Source organism: Dipodomys merriami, unplaced genomic scaffold (assembly GCF_024711535.1).
Source record: "Dipodomys merriami isolate MVZ:Mamm:240054 unplaced genomic scaffold, mDipMer1.0.p SCAF_27, whole genome shotgun sequence".
Taxonomy (NCBI): Eukaryota; Metazoa; Chordata; class Mammalia; order Rodentia; family Heteromyidae; genus Dipodomys; species Dipodomys merriami.
The window spans coordinates 5,540,451-5,568,443 of NW_027204159.1; the positions used below are offsets into that span (position 1 = coordinate 5,540,451).

A 27,993-nucleotide genomic window follows, 5' to 3' on the forward strand; every position below is an offset into this window, starting at 1 on the left:
AGACGGAGGACAAGCCTCTGTCTTCCTCTGACCCCATTACAATCAGATCAGTAACATCAGTAGGTGTTCAATAAATGCTGTGGTCAACAAAGGGCTCCTTTTTGACTGTTGTGGTAGATCCTAGGAAGGATCCCAGAAATAGCTAGTGTTGGAATGGATACCAGATCAACAGCTCATTTTTTCCCTCCAACTCTATCTCAGGAACACACACACACACACACACACACACACACACACACACACACACACACACACACACACACACACACACACACACACACACACACACACACACACACACACACACAGTCATATAGCAGCTGGAAGCAGAGTTGCTTGTGTGTGTCTCTTCATCACCTGACCTGTTTCTGTGTCTGTAAGATGCTGAATTTTACAGAAATTCCCAATTTGAAAAAATGAGAAGAGAGCAAAGTTTTAGGTCAAAATCTTTAATCATGATCCAAGAAGACAGGGGGACTTGAGGACAGTAGGAAGAATAAAGCAAGGCCCAAAGGCTTTAACTCTTTATGTTCACTTATTCCCCAGGACCCCAGGGCAGAGGACTGCAGGCAACAGGTTCCCTCCCATCTTTCTTCAGAGGATTAGATGAGTGGGGAAGGATTCTTGCCCCAGCTTTCTTCACAAAGGGAATGTCTTTATAGTCTTTCCCATTACATCTAGCTCTGCCTATCTGGAGAATGCAATAGGCTGGTTTTTTAGACTTTAAGTGATACTAGTGGAAAGGAAGAATGGATCAAGAGAGAGTTGGTCACCACCAGAAGATATGGCTAAAATGTGGTCACCAAGAAGGGGCAGCCTGAGTCAAAAGCAGAGTAAAGAAAGAGCAAATTCAAATGGCCAATCAGGATTGGAAAGCCTTATCCTCTGGCTTCTACTGTGGTGTCATTTGATCCAATTGCAGTCGCCAAGTGGGAGTCAGGGGTAGCAGGCTGTACACTGTACCTCTCTCTGGAGGCTGTCCTTTTCTCACCCCTCACGGGCTGCAGGTCAGACTGGATGGGGTGGGGAGGAAGAAGGACCTCAAGAAAGTCCAGCTACCAAAGGCTCTGAAGCAGAACCAGGGTAAGTGTGCAGGAGAAAAGAAAGGGCACCCTGGCCTGTGTCCTCAGAGCAAGGTTTTCCATCTGTGGAAGAAATGGAATAGACTGAGTTCAGGGAACCATCTTCACCCTCTTCCCCTTAGTGTCCACTAGAGGACTATAAAATGTGTGGCAACAGAAAGCCAAACCTCCTCTCTCCCCCACGGTATAACCCCTGTTGGTATAATTTGGGGAGCAGAAAGGAAAAAACAAATTGCTTAAATCGGGATACAGGGGGACCCATTGCAACAATGAGATGTACAAGATGCTATGTCAAAAAACAAACTTTACGATTTAGGTGTGTGTTGGGGGGGTGGTGAATGTAGTTGTGGAGATGGGAGGAAGGGATGGTAGTAGGAGGCAACAATGCTTGATAAGAAATGTACTCATTACCTTGCTCATGTGACTGTAACCCCTCTGTACAGTATTTTCACAATAAAAACTTATTTAAAAAAAAGTCAACCCTCCTGTCCCCAACCTCTTGTCTGCTCCCCCCCCCCCCCCAACCTCTTGTCAGTTCTGTTTGGGTTTTCCCCAGGTAGTCCTGGAAAGTTTTGAAGGTTGCAATAATGAAGGTCCTACCTGGTGCTGCATCACAGAAAAGGTAGGGGGTGCCCAGTCCTGGGAGAAGAGCTGGCTATGAAAATGCATCTTAGTCGCAATGGCTTTCCCTGAGTAGAGGAGAGAAGTCAGATGGGAAAGGTATGGTGGCAGATTTTGCAGACTCCCAAGGTAGGAAAGGGAATGGCATGGGGCCCTAAGATTTAAGGGAGCAAGTGTGTGCAAAGTGGGCATGAGATATTGTCTCTGTGTGCCCCTTGGGCTGGAGATGTCCCTGGGGCTCACACAGGCAGTGAGGGTAGGGGAATCATTCAAAAAGTGTGAAAAGAGAAAGCCCCGGTATAAGGGATGGAGAAGAGGGCTACTGTGTTGGTGGAGATGGACAAAACAATTGACCCTTCCCCTTCCTTTCCCATAACCACCTCCTCCCTCTCCCTGGCCAGGCTCCAGCTGACCTGGCCACCGGGGCTAGGAGCAGGGAGAACACACTCACGAAGGCAGGAATTGTGGGAGAAGGACCTTTCCAGCTGTTCACACTCCTCCTGCAGGTTGCCACTGCCTCGGCAAGTACAGCTTAAGGCCACACTAGTGTTGAAGTTGCTGATAAAGTTGGGGGTCATGGTGGTACCTGGAGGTAAAGAGGGAATGTAGTAGTTAGGGTCTAGATTAATTCTAGATTTAGCACCCAGTTTTTCTTTTTGTGTGTACGGCAGTACCAAGATTTGAACTCAAGACTTAGCACTGGCTAGACAAGCACTTCAGCCATACTCCCCAATCTTTTTTTTTTTTTTTTGGTCGGTCATGGGGCTTGAATTCTGGGTCTGGGCGCTGTCCCTCAGCTCTTCAGCTCAAGGCGAGCGGTCTACCGCTTGAGCCACAGCGCCGCTTCCGGTTTTCTGAGCTGTTTATTGGAAATAAGAGTCTCACGGACTTTTCTGCCTGGGCTGGCTTTGAACCTCGATCCTCAGATCTCAGCCTCCTGAGTAGCTAGGATTACAGGCGTGAGACACCAGTGCTTGGCTTTCCCTTTCTTTTTCTTTTTAAACCAATCTCTGACTATGATCTTTCTGCCACTACAGAAGTGAACTACCATGTCTGGCTCCAGCTCTATTTCTTCCACCCATCTTAGGACCACACCAGCCTGGGTTGTCTCCAGAGCATTCTCATCCTCAGGGCTGGTCAATCTATGAGTTCCCTACACATGCCCCAGCCTCACCAATGAGCCCCAAGTAGGCTCGCAGACATCTGGACTGCTCTGTTGCACAAGTCCCTAGAATGTCTAAAGGATGACAATGGGTCTGGAAATCCATCAGGCGTGATCTGAAGAAGAGAAATTTAATTTTTTTAAAAAAAAGGTAGGAGGGAGAGATAGGGAGAATGATAGAGGAGTTGAGGTTGGTATAAAAATATCACAATGTATCTAATCCATATAAAGTAACTAATGTATGATAATAATTTGGGGCGGGGGAGCGCTCTGGGAATGTGGCCTAGTGGTTGAGTGCTTGCTTAGCATGCATGAAGCCCTGGGTTCCAATTCCTCAGTACCACATAAACAGAAAAGGCCAGTAGTGGTGCTATGGCTCAAGTGGTAGAGTGCTAGCCTTGAGCAAAAGAAGCCCAAGGACAGTGCCCGGGCCCTGAGTTCAAGCCCCAGGACTGACAAATAATAATAATAATTTTTTTCATTGTTTCATTAGTGTTCATTACTTGTACAAGGGAGGGATCATTTTAACATCTTCATACATGCATTCAATATATCCAATGAAACTCACCTCCTCTATCAGTCTCCATTACCTCTCACACATTTCCTATAACAATTTTAACAGATTTTATTATTCTATTTTCATACATGCAAATAAATGACTTTGAACCATATTCATCTTTTTTTTCTTTCTTTTTTCTTTCTTTCTTTCTTTTTTTTATCAGTCCTGGAGCTTGAACTCAGGGCCTGGGCACTGTCCCTGAGTTTCTTTTGCTCAAGGCTAGCACTCTACCACTTGAGCTACCGTGCCACTTCCAGCCTTTGAGGTTTATAGGGTACTGGGGAATCGAACCTAGGGCTTCATGCATGCTAGGCAAGATTCTATCACTAAGCCACATTCTCAGCCTTGTCATCTTTTTTTTGTTCCCCTGGTACCAGTACTGGGACTTGAAACTCAGGGCCTGGGCACTGTCTCTTAGCTTTCACTCAAGGCTGGTGCTCTACCATGTGAGCCACACCTCCACTTCTAGCTTTTTGTGGTTAATTAGAGATAAGAGATTCATAGACTTTCCACCTGGGATGACTTTGAACTTACAGTAGCTAGGATTACATGAGTGAGCCACCAGTGGCTTTCATTCACCCTTTTCATTCGCCTTTCACCTTCCTGCTGGCACCCTCTACCCCAACTTCTCAAATAGAGTTTTCTGTTTTTCTTCTTCTTTGTGTGTGTGTGTGTGTGTGTGTGTGTGTGTGTGAGAGAGAGAGAGAGAGAGAGAGAGAGAGAGAGAGAGAGAGAGAGAGAGAGAAGAAAGAAAGAAAGAAAGAAAGAAAGAAAGAAAGAAAGAAAGAAAGAAAGAGAAAGAGAGAGAGTATATGTGTGTGTAGGCATGCTAGGTCTTAAACTCAGGGCCTCATGTTTATTTGGCTGATGCTTTACCCCTTGAGCTATGCTATGCCTCCAGTCTGATATTTTGCTGGTTAATTAGAGATAAGAGTTTGTTGAGCTTTTCTACCCTGCCTAGCTTTGAACCTTGATCCTCAGATCTCAGCCTCCTAAATAACTGGGATTTAAGGTATGGACAAGCAGTGCTCAGCCTAATGTGGATGATGATGATGATGATGATGATGATGATGATGATGATGATGATGATGATAAGTAGCTCAGCAATGGTGGCCCATGCCAGTAATCCTAGCTATTTACGAGGCTGAGATCTGAGAATCAAAGTTCAAAGTTAGCCAGGGCAGGAAAGATCCCCAAGACTCTTTTTTTTTTTTTTTTTGCTGGTCCTGGGGCTTGAACTTAGGGCCTAGGCCCTGTCCCCAAGCCTCTTTGTGCTCAAGGCTAGTTAGTGCTCTACCACGTGAGCCACAGTGCCACTTCTTTCTTTTTCCTAGTGGTTGATTGGAGATAAGAGTCTCATGGACTTTTCTGCCAGGGCTGGCTTCAAACTGAAATCCTGAAATTTTAGCCTCCTGAGTAGGTAGGATTACAGACATGAGCCATGGCGCCAGCCCCAAGACTTTTATTTCCAATTAACTACCAAAAAGCCAGAAGTGAGCCGGGCGTTGGTGGCTCACGCCTGTAATCCTAGCTACTCAGGAGGCTGAGATCTGAGGATCGAGGTTCAAAGCCAGCCCAGGCAGGAAAGTCCATGGGACTCTTATCTCCAATAACCCACTAGAAAACCGGAAGTTGCGCTGTGGCTCAAGTGGTAGAGCACTCTCCTTGAGCTGAAGAGCACAGGGATAGCTCCCAAGCCCAGAGTTCAAGCCCCATGACTGACAAAAAAAAAAAAAGCCAGAAGTGGAGTTGTGGCTCAAGAGGTATAATGCTAGCCTTGAGCACAAAAGCTCAGGGACAACGTCCAGGCCCTGAGATAACATTCCAGTACTGGCACATACACATGGACAAAAAGTAATTTCAACTTTAAGAATTCTCATTGAGGGTCTGGCCTTCACCTTTACTGCCCTTCAGGTCAACATGTCCATCTACTTGACAACTCTGCATGCAAGGCCTTGCATCCGGGGCTTCCTCCTCAGGAAGCCTGCCTCTATCCCAGCTCAGAGCACTATCACTCTGAAGGTGGGCACATAATCACCTGCTTCCTTGACTGTAAAATAGAAAGGGTAACAGACTGACTTGGTAGACTTTTGTGAAGATAAAAATCAGAGAATGCATTTAGAGTGTTCAGCATAATGCCTGGTACCTATTAAGTATTCAACAAATGTTGGATTTTTTTTTCTGGTGTTTTTTTTGGTCGGTTGTGGGGCCTAACCTCTTGGCCTTGGCACTGTCCTGTCCCTTAGCTCTTTAGCTCAAGGCTAGCACCCTACCATTTGAGCCATAGTGCCACTTCTAGCTTTTTCTGCTTATGTAGTACTGAGGAATCGAACCCAGGGCCTCATGCAAGCACTCTATCACTGAGCCAACTTCCTAGCCCCCAATGTTGGATATTATTATGTTAACTATTTCATTCTATAATAGGTGAAGCCAGTTTCCTTTTAGGTGATGGAATTAGGGGTACATTGTCTATATATATTTTTGCAATTTTCATTTTATTTTTCCTTGATTAGGTTAATGGTTTGCTTCTCTATCACCCTCACTCAACTAGCAATTCCTTGAAGGCAGCGTTATCTTAGTTATCTATCTCAGAACTTGTTCAATAATAGCAATAACTAGAAAGTACAGCAGAATGGTTAAGAGCATAGACTAAGCCAGACCCCTGCATTCCAAACCTAACCTAACAAACTGACTAGCTCATGGACTTGGGGAAAGTTATTCAACCTCTTTCTGCTGTGCTTTCTTCATTTATAAATTGAAAGTAATTAGATATATATTATATAAAATGTATTATATATATTTTATATATAATATCATCTATCTTACAGAATTCTTGCATGGTTGAGATGAGTTAATACATGTACTGTAAGTACTTAAAACAGTACCTAATAGGAAGTACTCAATAAGTGTTAATATTATGATTATAAAGAGCTCTGATTAAGTGACACAGATGAGGAAAATACTAGTCAAAGAGGTTAGCTTGCTCAAAGTCAAAAATAAGTAGCAGTAGAATCAAGTTAAAAAACAAAGTTGGTATGATTCATTCCCTCCTTCCCTCCCTCCCTCCCTCCCTTCCCTCCCTCCCTCCCTTCCCTCCCTCCCTCCCTTCTTTCCTTTCTTCCTTCCTTCTTTCCTTCCATTTTCTTTTTTTGGTACTAGGGATCAAACCCAGGATGTTGCACTTGCTAAGACAAACACTTTGCCACTTAGCTATATCCCAGCCCTTAAAAGTTTAGTCTCTTAGGCTGGGAAGGTGGCTCAGTGGTAGAGTGCTTGCCTTGCATGCATGAGGGCCTGGGCTCAATTCCTCAGTACCACATAAGCAGAAAAAGCCAGAAGTGACACTGTGGCTCAAGTGGTAGAGTGCTAGCTTTGAGCTGAAGAGCTGAGGGACAGAGCCCAGACCCCACGACCGACAAAAAAAAAAGTTTACTCTCTTGAGCAGGGCACCAGTGGCTCAAACCTGTAATCCTAGCTACTCAGGAGGCTGAGATCTGAGGATCACGGTTCAAAGCCAGCCCGGGCAGGAAAGTCCGTGAGACTCTTTATCTCTAATAAACCACTAGAAAATCAGAAGTGGCACTGTGGCTCAAGTGGTAGAGTGCTTGCTTTGAGCTGAACAGCTGAGGAACAGCACCCAAGCCCAGAGTTCAAGCCCCATGACTAACACACACACACACAAAAAGTTAAGTCTCTTTTTGTTTGAGACTACAGTTAGATTTTTATTCTTTTCTCCTTTTTTTGTCATTTGTGGGACTTGAGCTCAGGGCCTGGGCACTCTACCATTTGTTGTGATTCTTATCATCAACAAATATCATTTGAGTGGATGATAAATTCAATTTGGGGAGCATTTTGTATTGAAAAGACAGGAAATCCAGATCTAAATCTCAGGTTTCCTGGACTAGAGGAATAGCTTAGTGGTAGAGCACTTCCCTCGCATGTGTGAGGCTCTGGGTTTGATGCCCAAGGTGGCAAAAAATGAAAATCAAAGTCAAGTTCTTAAAGGTTAATAAATGCCAAAATAAGCACTATCATTTATTAAGTACGACCATATATTGAGCACTTACTCTACCCTAGTAAGCTAAGCATGCTATATAAGTAATTTAACCATGACCAGAATCCCATGAGATCTACATTGTTATCCCAGTTTTTGCAGATAACTAAATAGAAACTTAGGTAAAATGGTGGAATTTGAGGCTAAGTAATATGCTCAGGATGACAGGAACCCAGCTTTAGATTCACATTCATTTGACTTATCTTACTGCCTAAATGGGAAATTTCTTACAAGATATGTGCCATAAATGAAAGACCTCAAGGTGCAAACATAACCCCAGTGTGTTTATTAGTGTTGTCTGGATAGAAAACTAACTAGAAGTAAATACTGTATATTATGTTTAGTTCAGAGCATATCAAGTATTTTTAAATTATCTTTTTGCTTGTATGGTACTGAGGAATTGAACCAAGGCCTCATGAACTCTACCACTAAGCCATATTCCCAGCCCTTATCAAGTATTTTTATACCCAACATTGTCTAATGTTTTTACTTGAAGAAAAAAAAACACATTTTTTTTTCTTCACAGTGATGGAGGGCAAGACCCCCAGTGGCTCATGCTTATAATCTTATTTACTAAGGATGCTGACACCTGGAGGATTAAGTTTTGTAGCCAACCTAGGCAGAAAAGTCTGAAAGTCTCCATCTCAATGAAACAGCAAAATACCCAACTGGAGGTGTGGCTAAAGTAGTGGAGGGACAGCTGTGAGCAAGCACAAATCTCTAGTTCAAGCTCTGTGCCAACACACACACACACACACACACACACACACACACACACACACACACACACACACACACACACACACACGCACACACACACGCGCGCACACACACACACAGAGGTAAGTAGTCTTGCTATATTGCCCAAAATGGTCTTGAAGTTCTACGATGAAGCATTCTCCTGCCTCAGTGCTGGGATTACAGGCACATACCAGAGTACCCAGAAAAAAACATATATCCTCTTTTCCTTTTTCTAGAATATGGGTTTGAACTCAAGGCCTCATGTTCTCACTTGGCTTCCTTCCTTTTCTTCCTCTTTCTTATCTCCCTTTCTCCTCTCCCTTTTCCCCTCTCTTCCTCCCTCTTTCTCTTTCTCTCCTTCCTTCCTCCCTTTCTTTTTCTTTCTCCCTTTTTCTCTTTCTTTCTTTCTTTGTCTCTCTCTTTTTCTTTGTCTCTCTCCCTTCTTTCCTTCCTTCCTTCTTCCTTCCTTCCTTCCTTCCTTCTTCCTTCCTTCCTTCCTTCCTTCTTCCTTCCTTCCTTCCTTCCTTTCTTCCTTCCTTCCTTCCTTCCTTCCTTCCTTCCTTTCTTTCTTTCTTTTTCTTTTTTTCTTTCCTTGTCCTGAAGTTTGAACTCAGGGCCTGATTAGGTTAATATCTCTGAGCCTTTGTGCTCAAAGCTAGTGAGCTACCACTACTTAAACAACAGTTCCACCTGGCTTTTTGGTGGTTTACTGGTGATAAGACTCGCATGGAACTTTCTGCCCAGGATGGCTTGGAACCACTATCCTCAGATCTCAGCTTCCTGAGTGGCTGGGATTATAGGCATGAGCCACTGTCTCCTGCCATATACTGTTTTATTTTATTATTATTATTATTATTATTATTATTATTATTATGTTTTGGTTGGTCTTGGGGCATGAACTCTGGGCCTGGGTGCTGTCCTTCAGCTTTTCAGCTCAAGGCTAGCACTCTACCACTTGAGCCACAGCGCCACTTCTGGCTTTTTCTGCTTTCCGCTTTATATGGTGCTGAGGAATCGAACCCAGGGTCTCATGCATGTAAGGCAAGCACTGAGCCACCTTCCCAGCCCCCCATATACTGTTTTAAAGAGAAGAGTTTCACGAAATACCCTAGGCAAAGCAACCAGTCATTCACTGTTCTTTGGGAAGTTAGGCCCATCCCAGAGCAAGGTGGACACAGGTACACATGCCTCGTCCCTGCCCACCCTACCAGCCCACACCTGGCACCTGCACAGTGCATCAGTGAGGCAGCGGCTCTGCAGTTCCAGGCAGTTGGGGGGCTCTGATGGCAGGGCGCAGCTGGGGGCAATGGTGTTGCGCCTGCGTTCCCCACAGCTCTTGTCAGTTGGTGCACAAGGGCACAGCAGCAGGCCCTGCGCATGGGACTCTGCGGCTTTCTCGAAGAAGTTGCGCAGCTGTGCTAGACAGATGTGGCGCTGGCAGTGGGGTCCAGAGCATGCCATCCCATAGGCCTTGCGCAGCCGGTCACACTTGTCATTAAGAATACACAGAGTAGTGAACTTGAGGCAGAGATCAGAGTCTGTGGGGAAAGAGGCACCAGGTTACCAAGTCAAGTCCTCTCTGCATATCTGTAGCTCAGTTCTCCTAGGGACTCAGCAAACCTCTGATTTCACAAGGAAGTATTAAGGTATCAGGCCAGGGAGGATTGTCTTGAATGCAGATACTTCTGATTCAGGGCTTTCCCCCTACCCACCAACTGTGTCTGGTTCTGGAACATTCTTCTCCATCCTGATATTCATTATTTTTTTTTTTTGGGTCCAGTCATGGGGCCTGAACTCTGGGCCTGGGTGCTGTCCCTCAGCTCTTCAGCTCAAGGCTAGCGCTCTACTACTTGAGACACAGCACCACTTCTGGCTTTTTTCTTTTTGCTTAAGTGGTACTGAGGAATGGAACCCACGGCCTCAGGCATGCAAGGCAAGCGCTCTACCACTGAGCCACCTTCCCAGCCCTGTCCTGATATTCATTTCAGATAAAACCCATCATTGTTGCTGCTGTCCTTATCATCATCTCCACCACTATCATTATCATTATCTTCTATGTGCATCTAACACTTAAGTATCTGAGTCCAGTCAGAAAACTCAAAAAGCAAAAAATAAAAAAATAATAAATTTGTTGGTGTGTATGTGCTAGTACCAAGGTGTAAACTCAGGGACTCGTAAGTTGCTCAACTTTCTCAGACATGGCTAGTGCTCTTATCACTTGAGCTATATCTCTGGTCTAGCTTTTTTGCTGGATACTTAGAAATAAAGTTTAGTTTTCTTCCCAGGTTGCCTTCAAACCCTGATCCTTAGATCTCAGCCCCTTTAGTAGCTATGATTATAGGCAATTAGTTATCAGTGCCCAGATAACCAAAAGTCTTTACTCGATGATGTGCTGTGAAATCTGATGATGGAAATCATAACCCTGAAGCCTTTAACCTTCAATAGCACTTTCCAAATTGATTAAAACAGATGAAATCAGATTCTATTTAGGTGTGGTTTGAATCTGTCTATTCTGATCTATGCATGAATAAAAGTTTCTCAAACTCAGTCTTGGGAAACTGTGGTGATATTTCCTTTTGGGGAGTGGGTGCTGGGGATCAAACCTAGTGTATCATGCATGTTCTAAGCACACTGTATCTCCAATACTCTGGTGATATTTCTATTATCATAATATATCAGTAGCCAGAAAAATCAAGTAAGTGGAAATAATTCTTTATAACAAAAAGATATGATACAAAAATCTCTTTGGGTTTTCCTCAGAATTGACTATACAATAAAGCCCACTTAAAAATTTGAATTCTGGGGCTGGGAAGGTGGCTCAGTGGTAGAGCGCTTGCCTTGCATGCATGAGGTCCTGGGTTTGATTCCTCAGCACCACATAAGAAAAAAGAAAAAAGCTGGAAGTGGCGCTGTGGCTCAAGTGGTAGAGCGTTAGCCTTGGGCTGAAGAGCTGAGGGACAGGCGCCCAGGCCCAGAGTTCAGGCCCCACAACTGGACTCCCCCCACCCCCACCCCTCCCACCCCCCCCACCCACCAAAAAAAAAAAAATTCTAATTCTGGCAAGGTGCTGGTGGCTCATGCCTGCAATTTGAGCCACTCAGGAAGCTGAGATCTGAATATCAAATTTCAAAGCCAGCCTGGGCAGGAAAGTCCATGAGACTTTCATCTTCAATTAACCACCAGAAAACCAGAAGTAGCATTGTGGATTAAGTGGTAGAGTGCTAGCTTTGAGCAAAAGAGCTTAGTGCCCAGACCCCAAGTTCAGCTTTACAACCAACAATAATAATGATAATGATAATTACTACTAGTAGTAATAGTAGTAGTAGTGGTAGTATTCTAGATGCCAGTGGCTCATGCCTGTAATCCTAACTACTTAGGAGGCTGAGATCTGAGGATCCCTGTTCTAAGCCATTCCAGTCAGGAAAACCTGTAAGACTCTTATATCCAATAAACTATTCCAAAAAAGCCAGAAATAGAGCTGTGGTTCAAGTGGTGGAATGCTCTCCTAGAGCTGAAGAAGCTCAGGGACAGTTCCCAGGACCTAAGTTCAAGCCCCAGGACTGGTAAAAACAAAACAAAACAGGGCTGGGAATGTGGCTTAGTGCTTAGAGTGCTTGTCTAGCATGCATGAAGTCCTGGGTTCGATTCCTGAGTACCACATAAACATAAAAAGCCAGAAGTGGTGCTGTGGCTCAAGTGGTAGAGTGCTAGCCTTGAGCAAAAGAAGCTCAGGGACAGTGAGCAGGCCCTGAGTCCAAGCCTCAGGACTGGCAAAAACAGACAAACAAACAAAAAACAACAAAAATGGTACGTGTATATGTACCTATACAAATCACAGCTTCAAAATGAGGGAGGGAGGGGTAACAATGTTCTCACTATCTTACCTATGTAACTGTAACTCCTCTGTACATCACCTTGACAATAAAATTAAATTTAAAACAATAAATAAATAAATAAATAAAATAAAGCTTCACTTTCCTAACAGAAAAATAAACTCATAATAGTCCATGGCAGACTGATAACTCCCCACCCTAAGCCACCCCTGCGGGAAGTCACGGTCTCAGTATTTTTCTCTGCCTAGCACCTCACCCATCCCATTAAAATGGTTGAAAACAAGCAATTTCCTAGTCTTCAGGGACAAAAAAAAAGCTACTTTCTGGCTGCCTTAAATGTGAGTAAATAATCCATTTTAATACATTTTTTTCTGCTGCCCCTCCTACCATACCTTTCCTAAGGCCCAGAGGGCCCTAATGGGTTCTCTTTGGATGCTTCCCTAATAATTACTGCTTTTGATGACTCCAATGAGAGCAGACCCACACACCACAGCTCAGACTGCCATACTGACCCAGGGCTTCTTCAGTCACCTGACAGAATAGAAATTCTTTTTTTTTTTTTTTGGAGGGGGGGGGGGTCCAGTCATGGGGCCTGAACTCTGGGCCTGGGCGCTGTCCCTCAGTTCTTCAGCTCAAGGCTAGCGCTCTATCACTTGAGCCACAACACCACTTCTGGCTTTTTTCTTTCTTATGTGGTGCTGAGGAATCGAACCCAGGGCCTCATGCATGCAAGGCAAGCGCTCTACCAGTGAGCCACCTTCCCAGCCCCCAGAATAGAAATTCTTTCATAAACACTGCAGCTTGTGCTTCTCAACAGCCCTTCCCTCAGAGCCCAGGCTCAGCCTCCCATTCCCCAGCCGAGGCTTGCCCTCCACACCTGGTTTGAGCATTTTCAGCTTGCTGAGATTCATCTTCCAGGGCTTGCCGGTCACTGTGTCATCATAGGGAGAGACATCCAACTCATAGTCACCTAGAAAAAGAAAGGAGGAAGGAATACCAAAATGCTAAGGACCAGGGTGAGGCAGCAGCTTGAGGGGCTCAGGCTGCTGGGTCAGACCTCAAAGCACCATGGAACAAAGACAAAGCACAGCCTCGCTAGCTAATGAGCTGAAGAATAAATTGATGAGACTATAAGTTGATGAGGTACTGTAACAGGTACTTAAAATGCTTTTGCTTTTTTAAAAAGTGTATAGTGTACTTTGAAAAAAAAGTTTAGAAGTCAGGCGCTAGTGGCTCAAGCCTATAATCCTAGCTACTCAGGAGGCTGAGATATGAGGATCGAGGTTCAAAGCCAGCCCAGGCATAAAAGTCTGTGAGACTCTTATCTCCAATAAATCACTAAGAAAACCGGAAGTGGTGCTGTGGCTTAAGTGGCAGAATGCTAGCCTTGAGCTGACGAGCTCAGGGACAATGCCCAGGCCCAGAGTTCAAGCCCCACGACCGACAAAATAAAGTTTAGAGCTGGGAATGTGGTTTGGTGGTTGAGTGCTTGCCTAGCATATGAAGCCCTGGGTTCGATTCCTCAGTACCACATAAACAGAAAAAGCCAAAAGTGGCACTGTGGCTCAAGTGGTATGTACAATGCTAGCCTTGAACAAAAGAAGCTCAGGAGGTAGGCACTAGTGGCTCACGCCTGTAATCCTAGCTACTCAGGAGGCTGAGATCTGAGGATCGCAGTTCAAAGCCAGCCAAGGCAGAAAAGTCTGTGAGACTCATATCTCCAGTTAACCACTAGAAAACTGCAAATGGCACTGTAGCTCAAGAGATAGAGCACTGGCCTTGAGTTGAAGAGATCAGGGACAGCACCCAGGCCCAGAGTTCAATCCCCACCACCACCAACAACAAAAAAAGAAGCTCAGGGACAGTGTCTAGGCTCTGAGTTCAAGCCCCAGGAATGGAAAAAAAAAAAAGTTTAAAATGCTTTTGCTGAGGGCACTGGAGGCTCATGCCTGTAATCATAGCTACTTAGGAGGCTGAGATTTGATCATCACAGTTCAAGGTTAGCCTGGGCAGGAAAGTCAGTGAAAATCGACCTCCAATTAACTCCTCCCCCCAAAAAAGCCAGAAGTGGAGCTGTGGCTCAGCTCAGGGACAATATTCAAGTCCCAGGACCAGCACACAGACACACACAATAAAATGCTGAGTGAGAGCATGGGACACAGAGTTCAACCCTCAGTACCAGAACACACACACACACACACACACACACACACACACACACACACACACACACACACACACACACACACACACACACACACACACACACACACACACACACGAAATGCTTTTGCCAAAAAGCACTGACTCCTTACTTGGGCCTACAAATCAACTGAAAGAAAGAAATGCTTGGCATTCTTGACTCCATTTTTGTATCTGTCTTGGTTCTAAGCCATTCCTTCATCTTGCTACTTCCTTGAAATCTAGGATGGACAGGACTTATCTCTAATATCTTTTTTTTTTTTTTTTTTTTGGTCATGGGGCTTGACCTCTGGGCCTGAGCCAACCTCTGGGCCCGAGCACTGTCCCTCAGCTCTCCAGCTCAAGGCTAGCACTCTACCACTTGAGCTACAGTACACTTCCGGTTTTCTGGTGGTTTATTGGAGATAAGAGGTTCATGGACTTTCCTGCCTGAGCTGGCTTTGAACCTCAACCCTCAGATCCCAACCTCCTGAGTAGCTAGGATTACAGGCATGAGCCACCCACTCCCGTCTTCTAATATCTTTTTGTTGTTGTTGTTGGTGGTGGTGGTGGTTGTATGGTTTAACTCTGGGCCTGGGTGCTGTCCCTCAGCTCTTTAGCTCAAGGCTAGCACTCTACCACTTGAGCCACAGCACCAAGTCTGGCTTTTTCTGTTTATGTGGTACTGAGGAATCGAACCTAGGGCCTCATGTATGCAAGACAAGCACTCTACCACTAAGCCACCTTCCCAGCCCTATCTTTATACCCAGAGATGAGGAAACTGCCCCAGAAGAGGACAGCAGAACCTCTTCAGGACAAACTATAAGCCAGGCAACATTGACTTGCTTAACCTGATGACCTTGTTGCTCCCATCCAGTGATAATAATGATAAAAACTTCTCCCAGAGTAATGAGATAATGACCAACTAGGCTACACCTGTGGCTGGGACTGTTAACTATGTAGACTTCCCAGCCCTTAGCCTAGTTATTTTTTTATTTCAAAAAAAAGATCATGTCTATAGCTAAAGATGCTGAAAATAGGCTGAAGTGCTTACTTCTTATAGTAGAAGCGTGTGCTCCTTTTTCTGCCAATATTTAATTCTTCCCCCTACTCCCTAGGTACTATATTTAGTGCCTCAAACTTGCTAAGCTTGCTTGCTTGGCTTGCATTCTGCCCCTTCAGCCATACCTCCAGCCTGGTTTTTTGCTAGTTATTTTAGAGATGGAGTCTAGTGAACTTTCTGCTTTGACTGGCCTCAAACTGTAGTCTTCCAGGTTTCAGATTTTTGAGTAGCTAGAATTACAGACATGAGCCATCATGGCCAGACTAATATTTAACTCTTGGTTTTGGCATGTTGGAGTGAATGGGCAGACATGACATGTAGAAAATATAGAGTTTGAGTCTGGGATTTAAAACTCCAATTTTAGTACCATTTGTTAGGCACATTATATTCTGGACACTGTGGTGTAAGTGTGTATGTGTGTGTTTATATATTTATATATGTTTCTATGTGTGAATATACATGAAGATATGTGAATAGATACATATGTACATTATCTTATTTTATTGTCCTGGAAGTCTTTGGTTGATAATAAAGCAAGGATGAGTGATGCTAAGTGGCTCACTAAGCTAATAAGAAGGGGAGTTGTATGCAGGGAGAATGGTTCAAGTATTTGCCTAGCAAGTACAAGGCCCTAAGTTCAAACCCCAGTACTGCCAAAAAGGAAAGAAGAGCGGGGATGTGAAATCTAGACTATCTAATCCAGAGACTTTGCTCCTAATTACTAGACATATTACCCTGAGGGCATACGAACAGACCAGGGGACTCTGTCCTCTATTCTCTTAGAAAGGGATGGTGGTAGATTCTGCTCCAGTCTTGTCTACTTGGCTATAAAGATACTTAGCAGGGCTGGGAAGGTGGCTCAGTGGTAGAGCGCTTGCCTTGCATGCATGAGGCCCTGGGTTCAATTCCTCAGCACTACATAAGCAGAAAAAGCCACAAGTGGTGCTGTGACTCAAGTGGTAGAGCACTAGCCTTGAGCTGAAGAGCTGAGGGACAGTACCCAGGCCCAGAGTTCAGGCCCCAAGAGCAACCAAATATAAATAAATAAATTTAAAAAAAATGATACTTAGCAAAAGAGAAAGGGAAATGAGATCAGCTGCCGAATTGAACATAACAAGAAAAACAGAAGCCAGGCACTGGTGGCTCTTACTTATAATCTTAGCTACTTAGGAGGCTGAGATCTGAGGACCCCCATTCAAAGCCAGCCTGGGCAGAAAAGTCCATGAGACTCTTATCTCCAATGAACCACGAAAATGCTGGAAGCAGAGCTGTAGTTCAAGTGGTAGAGCACCAGCCTTGAGTGAAAAACTAAGGGATAGCTCCCAGTTTAAGCCTCAGTACCAGCAGAGAGACAGACAGAGAGACAGACAGAGAGAAAGAGAGAGAGAGAGGAGGGAGAGAGGAAGAGAAGAGAAGAGCAAAAAAGAGAAGAGAAGAGAAAAAGAAAGAATGATTTTACTGTAAATGTGTCACTCAGGCAAATGTGTCTCTGTGTGTGTCTGTGTGTATGTGTGTGTGCTAGTAGTGGGGCTTGAACTCAGGGTCTCTAGCTCTTGCTTAGCTTTTTCTGTTTGAGGCTGGCAGTCTACCCTTGAGCTACACATCCACTTCTGACTTTTTGGTGGTTAATTTAGGATAAGAGTCTCTTGGATTTTTCTGTCTGGGCTGGAAGACAGGACTACAGATCTCAGTCTCTCAAGTAGCTAGGACTGTAGGCATGAGCAACCCAGTTCAGAGGATTTTACAGAGTCTTATCAAATTACTGCATGGCTTATATGCATGGTAGGTGCCTATGAGCAGAACTTCTGAGGAGAAGTTTAAGAACCATAATAGGATTCTGCTGTTACTCTTTTCCCTCTGCCAGCCTGGATTCTCTAATGAAGACAACAGGTAGAACAGAGATAAAGCTAACTCTTGGAAATCTATTACAGGCCTGTAACATGAACAAGAAATATATATTTTTTGGCCTGGGCTGGCTTTGAACCATGATCCCCAAATCTCAGCCTCCTGAGTAACTAGGATTATAGAAGTGAGCCACCAGTGTTTAGCTAAGAAATATATATTTGTTGTTAAAAGCCAGAGATTTTGAGGTGGGTTAGTGTAACTATAGCTTAACATTGCAAATTCTTATTTAAAATACAGTTGTATGGGTTGGCAGTGTAACTTAGTGATAGGGTACTTGCCTAGCATGCATGAAACCCTGGGTTCGATTTCTCAGTACCACATAAACAGAAAAAGCTAGTCCTAGTGCTGTAGCTCAAGTGGTAGAGTGCTAGCCTTGAGCAAAAGAAGCTTAAAGACAGTGCCTAGGACTGGTTTAAAAAAAAAAAAAAAAAACATGGGGTTGGGAAGGTGGCTCAGTGGTAGAGCGCTTGCCTTGCATGCATGAGGCCCTGGGTTCAATTCCTCAGCACCACATAAGAAAAAAGAAAAAAGCCGGAAGTGGTGCTGTGGCTCAAGTGGTAGAGCGCTAGCCTTGAGCTGAAGAGCTGAGGGACAGCACCCAGGCCCAGAGTTTAGGCCCCACGGCCGGAACCCCCCAAAAAAACAAAAAACAATTATAGAGCTGGGAGTAATTCAAAGTCCTTGCATAGCATGGGAAAGTTTATCCCCTGCACTGAAAAAATAATGCGCTTGGAAGAAGATAAAAGAAATTAGTACCTAGATTGTCTTTTATTTTGTTTTTGTTTATTTGTGGTATAGAGCTTCAACTCAGGGCCTTGGTACCATCCTGTAGCTTTGTCTGCTTGAGGCCAAGGCTCTACTTCCAGCTGGTTTGTTTTGTTTTTGGTTTGTTTTGTTGTAGGTTGGGACTTGAACTCTGGGCTTGGGCGCTGTCCCTGTGCTCTTTAGCTTAAAGCAAGCGCTCTACTGCTTGAGCCACAGCACCACTTCTGGTTTTCTGGTGGTTTCTTGGAGATAAGAGTCTCATGGACTTTCCTGCCCCGGCTGGCTTTGAACCGTGATCCTTAGATCTCAGCCTCCTGAGTAGCTAGGATTATAGGCCTGAGCCACCAGCACCTGGCTCCAGCTGTTTTATTGTTAATAGGAGGTAAGAATCTCATGGGCTTCTCTGCCTGTGCTGGCTTTGAACTGAAATTCTCAGATTTCAGTTTTCTGAATAGCTAGAACTATAGGCATGAGCTTCAGCTAGTAGGTTGTTATAGTAAAACCAACAATGACAAAAAAAAAAAGTCTAAATGTGTTACATTACTTTGGGACTGGGCAGTGAATAATAAAGAAGCTATGACGGGGGGAGGAGGGGGCATGGGTAAATGGCAGTCCCATTAGACAGTGGCAAACTATTAGGTAAGATTGTTGCCTGTAATGCCTTTGAAAGAAGATGACTATTTTTTGTTTCCATTTCCTGATAAATATTATCTTATATGGTTAGATGCACATGAGCACTGCATCTAAGTGTTCTTCTAAGAACATGGAAAATGATATATATTGAATGAGTTTGTTCTTTAAGGGGAAGAAGCAGAAAAGCAACTAGTACATTTTGATTGTTTTTGCTGGCGTTTGGCAAGGTACTAAAAGATAAAACTCCCCAGATAATGGCTAGTTTGTCCCCAGGTTGATGGAGCATGCCTGTAGTCCCAGCTACTTGGGAAGCTGAGGCAAGGGGTGTGCTTGAGCCCAGGAATTGGAGACTAGCTTAGGCAATATAGAAAGACCCCTATCTTGAACAACATAACTACAAAAGCATAATAATTGGCTAATTGGCAAGTAGGGAGGAGACAAAATGAATCCAGAAATCCCAGACTTGCAAGATTAAGAGGCAAAACTGTTTCTCTTATTCAAAAAGTAAAAGATAAAACTGAAAAATGCTTTGAGTGATAAGGTTGTTGATTCCACCTCGGGAAAAGACCACAAGGCTATTTTGCTGTTTGTGGAGATCTCTCAATTGATTAAGAATTGTGTCCAGTAAATCATTCCAGTAGAACAAGTAAACTCAGAGGAAAAAAGATTAAAGTAGAGACTCTCCCACTGAGGTCTGATAAGGGCAAGGATCTTCTAATTAGAAAGAGACACATCTTGAATTGTGAGAAAGGCTCCAGGCATACAAGATGACAGAATTCAGAGATATAAAAGGCAATTTATGTTTTTAAGTGAGTTGTACTACTAAGAGCTACCCGTATGGATTAAAAGAGACTACTGGAGACTGAAAATGTCCTGGCATTCCTGAGGCAGGAAGCAGCCTAAGAATGCTGTTCAGTCCCTGAGGAGGTTATAGTCTCCAATGTCCTTTGTAAATGTGACCAAAGAGAATAATGGAAAAGCAAGAACCTCCCAAAAGGGATGGGTCAAGAGCCCTAGAGAGCAACAGATAGGGCAACTCGGCTGATAGAGTAAAATCAGGGCCTTATTAAAGAACAATCCAGAGGGAAAAGGGCCCTTGTAATATCTGCCTACCAAGATTTCAGAACTGTTGCAGTATCAGCTCCCAAGCCTGTTCTGTGTAGGAACCTTCTCAATAAAGTTGCTTCTTTGTTAACAAAAAAAAGGGGGGGTGGGCTGGGAAGGTGGCTCAGTGGCAGAGCACTTGCCTTGCATGCATGAGGCCCTGGGTTCAATTCCTCAGCACCCACCTAAGCAAAAAGAAAAAAGCCGGAAGTGGCACTGTGACTCAAGTGGTAGAGCACTAGCCTTGAGCTGAAGAGCTGAGGGACAGCACCGAGGCCCAGAGTTCAGGCCCAAAAAAATAAATAAATAAAAAGATTTCAGAACTGCTGTCAATCAGTGTCTCCTGTGTGCTTCCTATTCCTCCTCTTTCTGAGAATGTTCCTTGTGGCTATCCTGACCCTATTTTATTACTGTACACTGAGTACAGAATGTAGAGGATGCAGATGTGTGGTCTTTCCAATATATAAGTTTCTGATAGGAGCCACATCCAGCTTGACATAGAAATTATCATGAGATCTTAGAGCTATAGTTTGATGTATTTTGGTAGAACCTTTAGGGCATCTCCCTTATGGAAGGGAGAGAAATGACTATTTTGGCTAAGGAGTAGACTATGGTAGCTTGTATTATTGTTCCCAAATATTCTTTAGCGGGGCACTGGTGACTCACACCTATAATCCTAGCTACTCAGGAGGCTGAGATCTGAGGATCGAGGTTCAAAGCCAGCCCAGGCAAGAAAGTCCGTGAGACTCTTATCTCCAGTAAAACCACTAGAAAATCGGAAGTGGTGCTGTGGCTCAAGTGGTAGAACGTTAGCCTTGAGCTGAAGAGCTGAGGGATAGCGCCCAGGCCCAGAGTTCAAGCCCCACGACCAAAAACAAAAAAAACCCCAAACCAAATATTCTTTGTCCTTCCTGTAAGATTATATATCTTCATACATCATCACGTGATTTTTTTTTTGTCTCCCTGTGGGAGTGGACTTCTCTCAGTGGTATCAATATAGGACATGTAATTTGCTCTGGCTATGGTATGTATAAAGTAGTGTTTATATCATCTGACCTGAGGTTTTTATTTATTTATTTTTGGCCCAAGACTGGGACTCAAACTCTATACCTGACACTTTTGCTCATTGGTTGGCACTCTACCAACTGATCCACACCAGCAATCCCAGGGAAGGAAAAGGGGAAGAGGAGGGAGGAGAAGGGAAAGAAGAGGGTTGTGTGTGTTGCAAGAGCCAACAAGGATACTAATTCTTCCCTCCATCTCTCTTTCTTTTTTCTTTTTTTTTTTGGTTGGTCGTGGGGCTTGAACTATGGCCTGGGCGCTGTCCCTGTGCTCTTCAGCTCAAGGCAAGCACTCTACCACTTGAGCCACAGCACCACTTCCAGTTTTTGAGTGGTTTATTGGAGAAAAGAGTCTCACGGACTTTCCTGCCTGGGCTGGCTTCGAACCTCAATCCTCAGATCTCAGCCTCCTTAGTAGCTAGGATTACAGGTGTGAGCCACCGGCGCCCCGCTATTCCCTCCATCTCTTAACTGATACAGAACTTCATTATCATCCCTGTTAGAATCTACTATTGGAAAACAACCCTCAAAAGCTACATTTCCAATTCAGTCCAATCCCCAAAAACTTCCTTTCCAATTCATACCCATTAAACACCACTCCTTATTGGGTAGGTGGGGGGCGGGGCTCACCAAGGTTTCGGGCAGGGTGGACAGTCCAAAAGATATCTAAGCAAGTAGTTTGGTTCTTCATGCGTCGGTGACACGTACAATCTATTAGAGAGCTGTTCCTGAGTTGCTGTGCTGCCTCTAGGCAGTCTGCAGACACAGAAGAGTCCTCTGAGGGCAATGGGGTGCTCAGAGTTGAGGCACAAGAGCCCAGGTGGTGGTAAGCAGCCTTGCAAATGGGATTGGCCTGGCACTTCCTTTTGGCCTGGATACAGCTGTTCATGAGTCGGCTCTCTGTGGGAAGGGAGTCTCCTGTAGAAGGAAAGACTGGGTGAAGCTCACATAAGGTCAGAGAAACTGTTTAGAAACATTTAGCCAGAAAATCGAGTATGAGAGACTACAGATAAATCCTTGAGAAACATCTTAGAAACATCTTAAAATGCCTTTAAGAATAGGTACAGAAGGCCAGGTGCTGGTGGCTCACACCTGTCATCCCAGCTACTCAGGAGGCTGAGATCTGAGGATCTCAGTTTGAAGCCAGCCCAGGGAAGGAAAATCTGTGAGACTCTTTTATCTCCAGTTAAAACATCAAAAACCTAAAAGTGAAGCTGTCGCTCAAGTAGCAGAGTGCCAGCCTTGAGCATAAAAGCTCAGGGACAGTGCTCAAAACCTGAGTTCAAGCCCCAGGATTGGTACACATGCACAGAGCCAACCAAGTGTAAGAAGAAATGTCAGGACAGTCCGCTCAGCCTCCAGAAGATGGGGGAAGCCAATTGCTTGAGTAACTATGTGAGAGCGAGGAGTCTTTCCACAAACATCACTTAGACAAAGAGATTGCTGATACCCAACTCTGGATTTCCCCTGTTTGGGTGAGTCTGTTTTGCTACTTTCCTTTCTTCTTTTTAAAAGTACTTTCCTTTTTAAAATATCATTTAGTTAAAAATAAAAAGTACCACTTAAAGATAGGTTCTTAAAAAAATTTTCCACCTTAAGGTAGTTGGAACTAGAATGAGGGGGTATTTCCAAAATAAAAAAAAGAGGGGGGGTAATTTGATCCTGTTACTCAGAAACAACAACTATAAGCAATGGTTGCTTATAAATTCAGCCCTCCAAAAGTCTGCATACTGGGACTTAGCGTTCCCATCATGAGTAATAGAACACTGCTTCTCCATAGCTGTTTACAGTAAACAAATTCTAGCAATCATTCTTTTTTTTTTTTTTTTTTGGTCGGTTGTGGGGCCTGAACTCTGGGCATAGGCGCTGTCCCTCAGCTCTTCAGCTCAAGGCTAGTGCTCTACCACTTGAGCCACAGCATCACTTCCAGCTTGTTGTGCTTATGTGGTGCTGAGGAATCGAACCCAGGGCCTCATGCATGCAAGGCAAGCACTCTACCACTGAGCCACCTTCCTAGCCCTAGCAATCATTCTTAACTCTCTATGGTGTGTGTGTGTGTGTGTGTGTGTGTGTGTGTGTGTGTGTGTGTGTGTGTGTGTGTGTGTGTGTGTGTGTGTGTGTGTGTGTGTGTGTGTGTGTGTGTACATGTGCGTACCAGTCCTGGGCACTATTAAAGAGTTTTTTTGCTAAAGGCTGCAGTTCTACCAAATGATCCACAGCTTTACTTGAGGCTGCTTTTTTTGGTGGTTCACTGGGGATAAGAGACTCACAGACTTTCCTTCCCAGCTGGCTTCAAACTTAACTCTTAGATCTGCACCTCCTGGGTATCTAGGCTTACAGCCATGAGCCACCTGCATCTGCTGTATATCATTCTTAATCTATATTCAATCCAAGTCCTGTCAACTCAACAATGTATCTGAAATCCCTCCACTTTTCTCCATGTTGGTGTCACCTCCCTTAGCCTGGTCTCCTTAGTAGTTCCCTGATTTCATCTTCCAAACTCTTCTCAAGCTAATCTGGGTATCTTTTTGTTTAGTGAAAAAAAAAGTTGTTAGAAAACTTATTGGGGTAAAAGTCATACAACATAAAATTAGCTTTCTCAACGTGTACATTTGGTGCATAAGTGGCATAATTCACAATGTTGTGTGACAATCGCTTCTAATTCCAATACATTTTCATCATCTTAAAAGAAAACTCATGCCGGGCGATGGTGGCTCATGCTTGTAATCCTAGCTACTCAGGAGGCTGAGATCTGAGGATCGAGGTTCAAAGCCAGCCCGGGCAGGAGAAACCGTAAGACTCCTATCTCCAATAAACCACCAGAAAACTGGAAGTGGCGCTGTAGCTCAAGTGGTAGAGCGCTCACCTTGAGCTGAAGAGCTGAGGGATAGCGCCCAGGCCCAGAGTTCAAGCCCCACGACCGACAAAAAAAAAAAAAAAAAAAAGAAAACTCATGGGTTGGGAATGAGGCTTAGTGTTAGAGTGCTTGCATAGCATGCATAAAGCCCTGGGTTCGATTCCTCAGTACCACATAAACAGAAAAAGGCAGAAGTGGTGCTGTGGCTCAAGTGGTAGAGTGCTAGCCTTGAGCAAAAGAAGCTCAGGCACAGTACCCAGGCCCTGAGGTCAAGCCCAGGACTGGGAAGGAAAAGAGAGAAGGAAGGAAGGAAGGAAGGAAGGAAGGAAGGAAGGAAGGAAGGAAGGAAGGAAGGAAGGAAGGAAGGAAGGAAGGAAGGAAGGAAGGAAGATTTACAGAAGGGTTATAGTTACATAATCCAGTTCCTTTAGGAAGAGTGAAAGTGCTCAGGGCCACAAAGTAACAACTGCAGTTGAGTTATGACTGCCTCCTTTTGGTAAATCTTGCCCTTGCCAATTTGTCATAATCCCTTCATTCTCTACCTTACATTCCCCTCATTTATGCTACTGCTGCTATATATAATTCCTCCTTCTTAGCATCCTGATTTACTGACTTTGTTTTCTTGGTTCACAAGAGAATGAGTAGTTGTAAATGGGACAGATCCATCCATGCTCTGAGACACATGATTCGTTTTGCCACAGTAAGGTCTCTAGCACTTAACAAGTGGATGAACAAAGAAAAGTAACATGCATCAGCAGATGTAGCAGGTCAAGGCTAGGTCAAGCTTAAACTGCACACATTGGTGCATGCCTGTAATCCCAGCACTGGCGAAATAGGAGGATCTTAAATTCGAGGCCAGTTTGGGCTACATTGTCTCAAAGAATCTAGGGCAGGGAATCTAGCTTGGTGGTGAAATGTTTACCTAGTGTAAACAAGGTCTTGGGTTTGCCACCACCACCACCACACACAAAAAAACAACCCTAGGTCAAGGTTAGAACCAAGAACAGTTTCATATCTAGTTTCGAATGAGTACATGATGCTACCCTTCTATGTGAGTCAGAGTTCTCCTTAATGAGCCTGAAAAGTGAGCATTGTCTACTCAACCGCTGAAACACTGTTGGTCTGTGCTTTGGGGCAGCCTTTGGCCCTACATGGAAGCTCTTGAATGACTGAGATAGAGGTTTTTAGAAACCATTGCTGTTGATGATTATGTGGAATAGACCTGTCAGTCATCCTGCTTTGCTAATTAGTTAATGATGAAGCTGTCTGTCCTGGACCCTGACATGAAGCCATACATTAGAGTCAGTGGAGTTTCCTGAGCAATCAGATCAGATTGCTGATGTCTTGTTGCCAGATTTGCTGATGGAACCAGTCTAGACAGACTAGTCTTTTCCCTCAATCCTTCCACACCTACTTCACAGACAAAATTGTATTTTTTTTTTCCATTTTTGAGAGTCTCACTATGTTTCCCAGGCTGACTGCAAACTTATGTTATTCCTGCTTCAGCATCCTTTGTACTGGGATTAATTAGAGCACAGTGCCCAGCTGAATTTTTTTTTTTTCCTGTGGGGTTTGAACTCAGGGACTGGGTGCTGTCCCTTAGCTTTTGTGCTCAAAGCTAGAACTACACCACTTTCAGCTACAACTCCACTTCCAGTTTTCTGGTGGTTTGTTGAAGAGTCTCAGGACTGGGGCTGGGAAGGTGGCTCAGTGGTAGAGTGCTTGCCTTGCATGCCTGAGGCCCTGGGTTCGATTCCTCAGCACCACATAAGCAAAAAGAAAAAAGCCGGAAGTGGCGCTGTGGCTCAAGTGGTAGAGCACTAGCCTTGAGCTGAAGAGCTGAGGGACAGCGCCCAGGCCCAGAGTTCAGGCCCCATGACCGGACTCAAAAAAAAAAAAAAAAAAGAGTCTCAGGACTTTTCAGACTGGGCTGGATTTGAACCAGAATCCTCAGATCTCAGCCTCCTGAGTAGCTAGGATGACAGGCATGTGCCACCAGCACCTGGCTGGACTGTAGAACCACTTTGTCAAAAGAGGTGGTAGAGAAAAAAATGTATATCTCCTCAAGATTCTCTCCACACAGGAGCTGTCAGGAAGAACAGAAATGCTCCCCACAATGAGATTCCATGTATCTATTCCACTCTCCACAGCCATTGGTATTTTCTTTTTTTCCTTTCTTTCTTTTTTTTTTTTTTTGGTCAGTCCTGGGGCCTGAACTCTGGGCCTGGGCGCTGTCCCTCAGTATTTCAGCTCAAGGCAAGCACTCTACCACTTGAGCCACAGGGCCACTTCTGGCTTTTTCTGCCTATGTGGTGCTGAGGAATCAAACCCAGAGTCTCGTACATGCAAGGCAAGCACTCTACCACTGAGCCACCTTCTGAGCCCACCATAGGTATTTTCTAGAGATTATGGTACTTTTTTTCCAGGCTGCTCTTTCTCAGGGGAGGGACATAGTTCTAAAATCAGATGTTTGACTAGATGCCACAAAATTTACTGTAATCAATTACTCCCAAGGCCAGGCATTGTGCTGGGAAGCTTGCTGGGGAAAGTCCATCTTTCTCTAGCGGGAGTTTTCCACATAATTTAAAAATTATATCTTAAGAAGGGATAACAAAGCTGGGCACCAGTGGCTCATTCCTATAATCCTAGCTACTCAGGAGGCTGAGATCTGAGGATCCAATACTCTTATCTCCAATAAACTTCTAGAAAACTGGAAGTGGCGCTGTGGCTCAAGCAGTAGAGCACTTTCCTTGAGCTGAAGAGCACAAGGACAATGCCCAAGCCCAGAGTTCAAGCCCATGACCAATTAAAAAAAGAAGAAGAAGAAGAGGAAGAAGAAGAAGGAGGAGGAGGAAGAGGGATGACAGCCAGGCACCAGTGGCTCATGCCTGTAATCCTAGCTACTCAGGAGGCTGAGATCTGAGGATCATGGTTCAAAGCCAGCCAAGGCAGGAAAGTCTGTGAGATTCATCTCCAATCAACCACCAGAAAACCAGAAGTGGAACTGTGGCTCAAGTGGTAGAGCACTTGCCTTGAGCTGAAGAGCTAGGGACAGTGTCCAGTCCCAGACATCAAGCCCCACGACTGACAAAAAAAGATGAAAAAAGAATGACATTGATCAAGATATATTACACTCACAACCTTATTTGTAGGGTTTAAATATCTTTTACAACTATTTAATTTAAAAAAGAAAAGTGGGGGTGGGAAGGTGGCTCAGTGGTAGAGCGCTTGCCTTGCATGCACCACATAAGCAGAAAAAGTTGGAAGTGGCACTGTGGATCAAGTGGTAGAGCACTAGCCTTGAGCTGAAGAGCTGAGGGACAGTGCCCCGGCCCAGAGTTCAGGCCCCACAACTGAGGGGGGGGGGAGTTAAAAATTTAATAGAAAAAGTTTAATTAAAAAAAATTGTATCTTAAAGTGTGGAGAAAAGTGAGGGGCAAGGAGGGGACAGAGTAGTAGTAAAATTCTCAACAACAGGGCTGGGAATGTGGGTTAGTGGTAGAGGGCTTTCCTAGCATACATGAAGCCCTGGGTCCCATTCTTCAGAACCACATAAACAGAAAAATCTAGAAGTGGCACTGTAGCCTGAGTGGTACAGTGCTAGCCTTGAACAAAAGCAGCTCAGGGACAGTACCCAGGCTCTGAGTTCAAGCCTCAGGACTGGGAAAAAAAAAATCTCAACAACAATGCAACTAAACAATGATGTTAGCAAGTTCTGAGTTTACAACTCTAATCTGTAACACATTCGTGCTAAAATTAAATAAATAAAAATCCCTTTCTTCATCTGTACCCAGTTTCTACTTTCTCAGCCCTGTACGGGGATGGAAGAGTTGAAGGCCACTTAGAGCCGAGGGCAGTCCTGCTTCTGATTGAGTTTTGCTGGCCTCCTAGAGATGCTGTTTTGATACTGTGTAGACACACCTCAAAAGCAGGAAGAAGTAGAGCGAGCAGGTGCTGGAGCACCCAGGCCATTGCTGGCACTCAATCTCCATCAGCTCAGACACCGGAGAAGGCGCGGGAACCAGCCGTTTCCTGGCACCCCGATCTTTCCTCCTCCAAGAATCCAGAATTAGAAGGATGCACCCCGCGGCACCCAAGGTGGCCTGAAGTTACCTGGGCCCCTCCCACACGCTCACTTTGACCTGCCTTTCCAGCCCGGCACAGAGACGCTTACCTGCTCCGAGTGGTAGCGGCAGCAGCAACAGCAGCAGCAGCAGCAGCAGGACCACGAGTGGCGGCGGTCGTGGGCTCTGGGGGCGCCCCATAGCGTGGGCGCGGGAGGGATCCGGGTTTCGGCCCCCCGGGGCGTCCTGTCTGTGCGGGGTGATGTGCTCCCCTGGAGCCTAGCGCTGTGAGCCGGACTCGCAGGGCC

The 27,993-nt window shown here is 44.7% G+C and overlaps 1 protein-coding gene across 1 annotated transcript; it reads right to left on the reverse strand.

Moving 5' to 3' along the window:
- Positions 1 to 445: 445 nt before the first annotated feature.
- On the reverse strand, positions 446 to 27,993 carry Gfra3 (GDNF family receptor alpha 3). Its single transcript, XM_070035987.1, has 8 exons — positions 27,796 to 27,993; positions 21,395 to 21,682; positions 12,930 to 13,022; positions 9,445 to 9,757; positions 2,878 to 2,981; positions 2,155 to 2,289; positions 1,683 to 1,771; positions 446 to 1,145 (listed from the first exon to the last, which is right to left on the reverse strand). Exons 1-8 carry the CDS (start codon positions 27,884 to 27,886, stop codon positions 1,056 to 1,058), a joined length of 1,203 nt encoding a protein of 400 aa, XP_069892088.1. The 5' UTR covers positions 27,887 to 27,993; the 3' UTR covers positions 446 to 1,055.

What these genes read in the sequence shown, in the direction of transcription:
- Gfra3 (XM_070035987.1), bottom strand. Translation starts at nt 27,886, where the DNA reads ATGGGGCGCCCCCAGAGCCCACGACCGCCGCCACTCGTGGTCCTGCTG. An exon ending in CCACCCTGCCCGAAACCTTG is followed by an intron (nt 13,023 to 21,394) that starts GTGAGCCCCGCC and finishes TTCTTTTTCTAG; the next exon opens with GTGACTATGAGTTGGATGTC. An exon ending in TTTCTGTGATGCAGCACCAG is followed by an intron (nt 1,146 to 1,682) that starts GTAGGACCTTCA and finishes TTTCTTCCACAG; the next exon opens with ATGGAAAACCTTGCTCTGAG.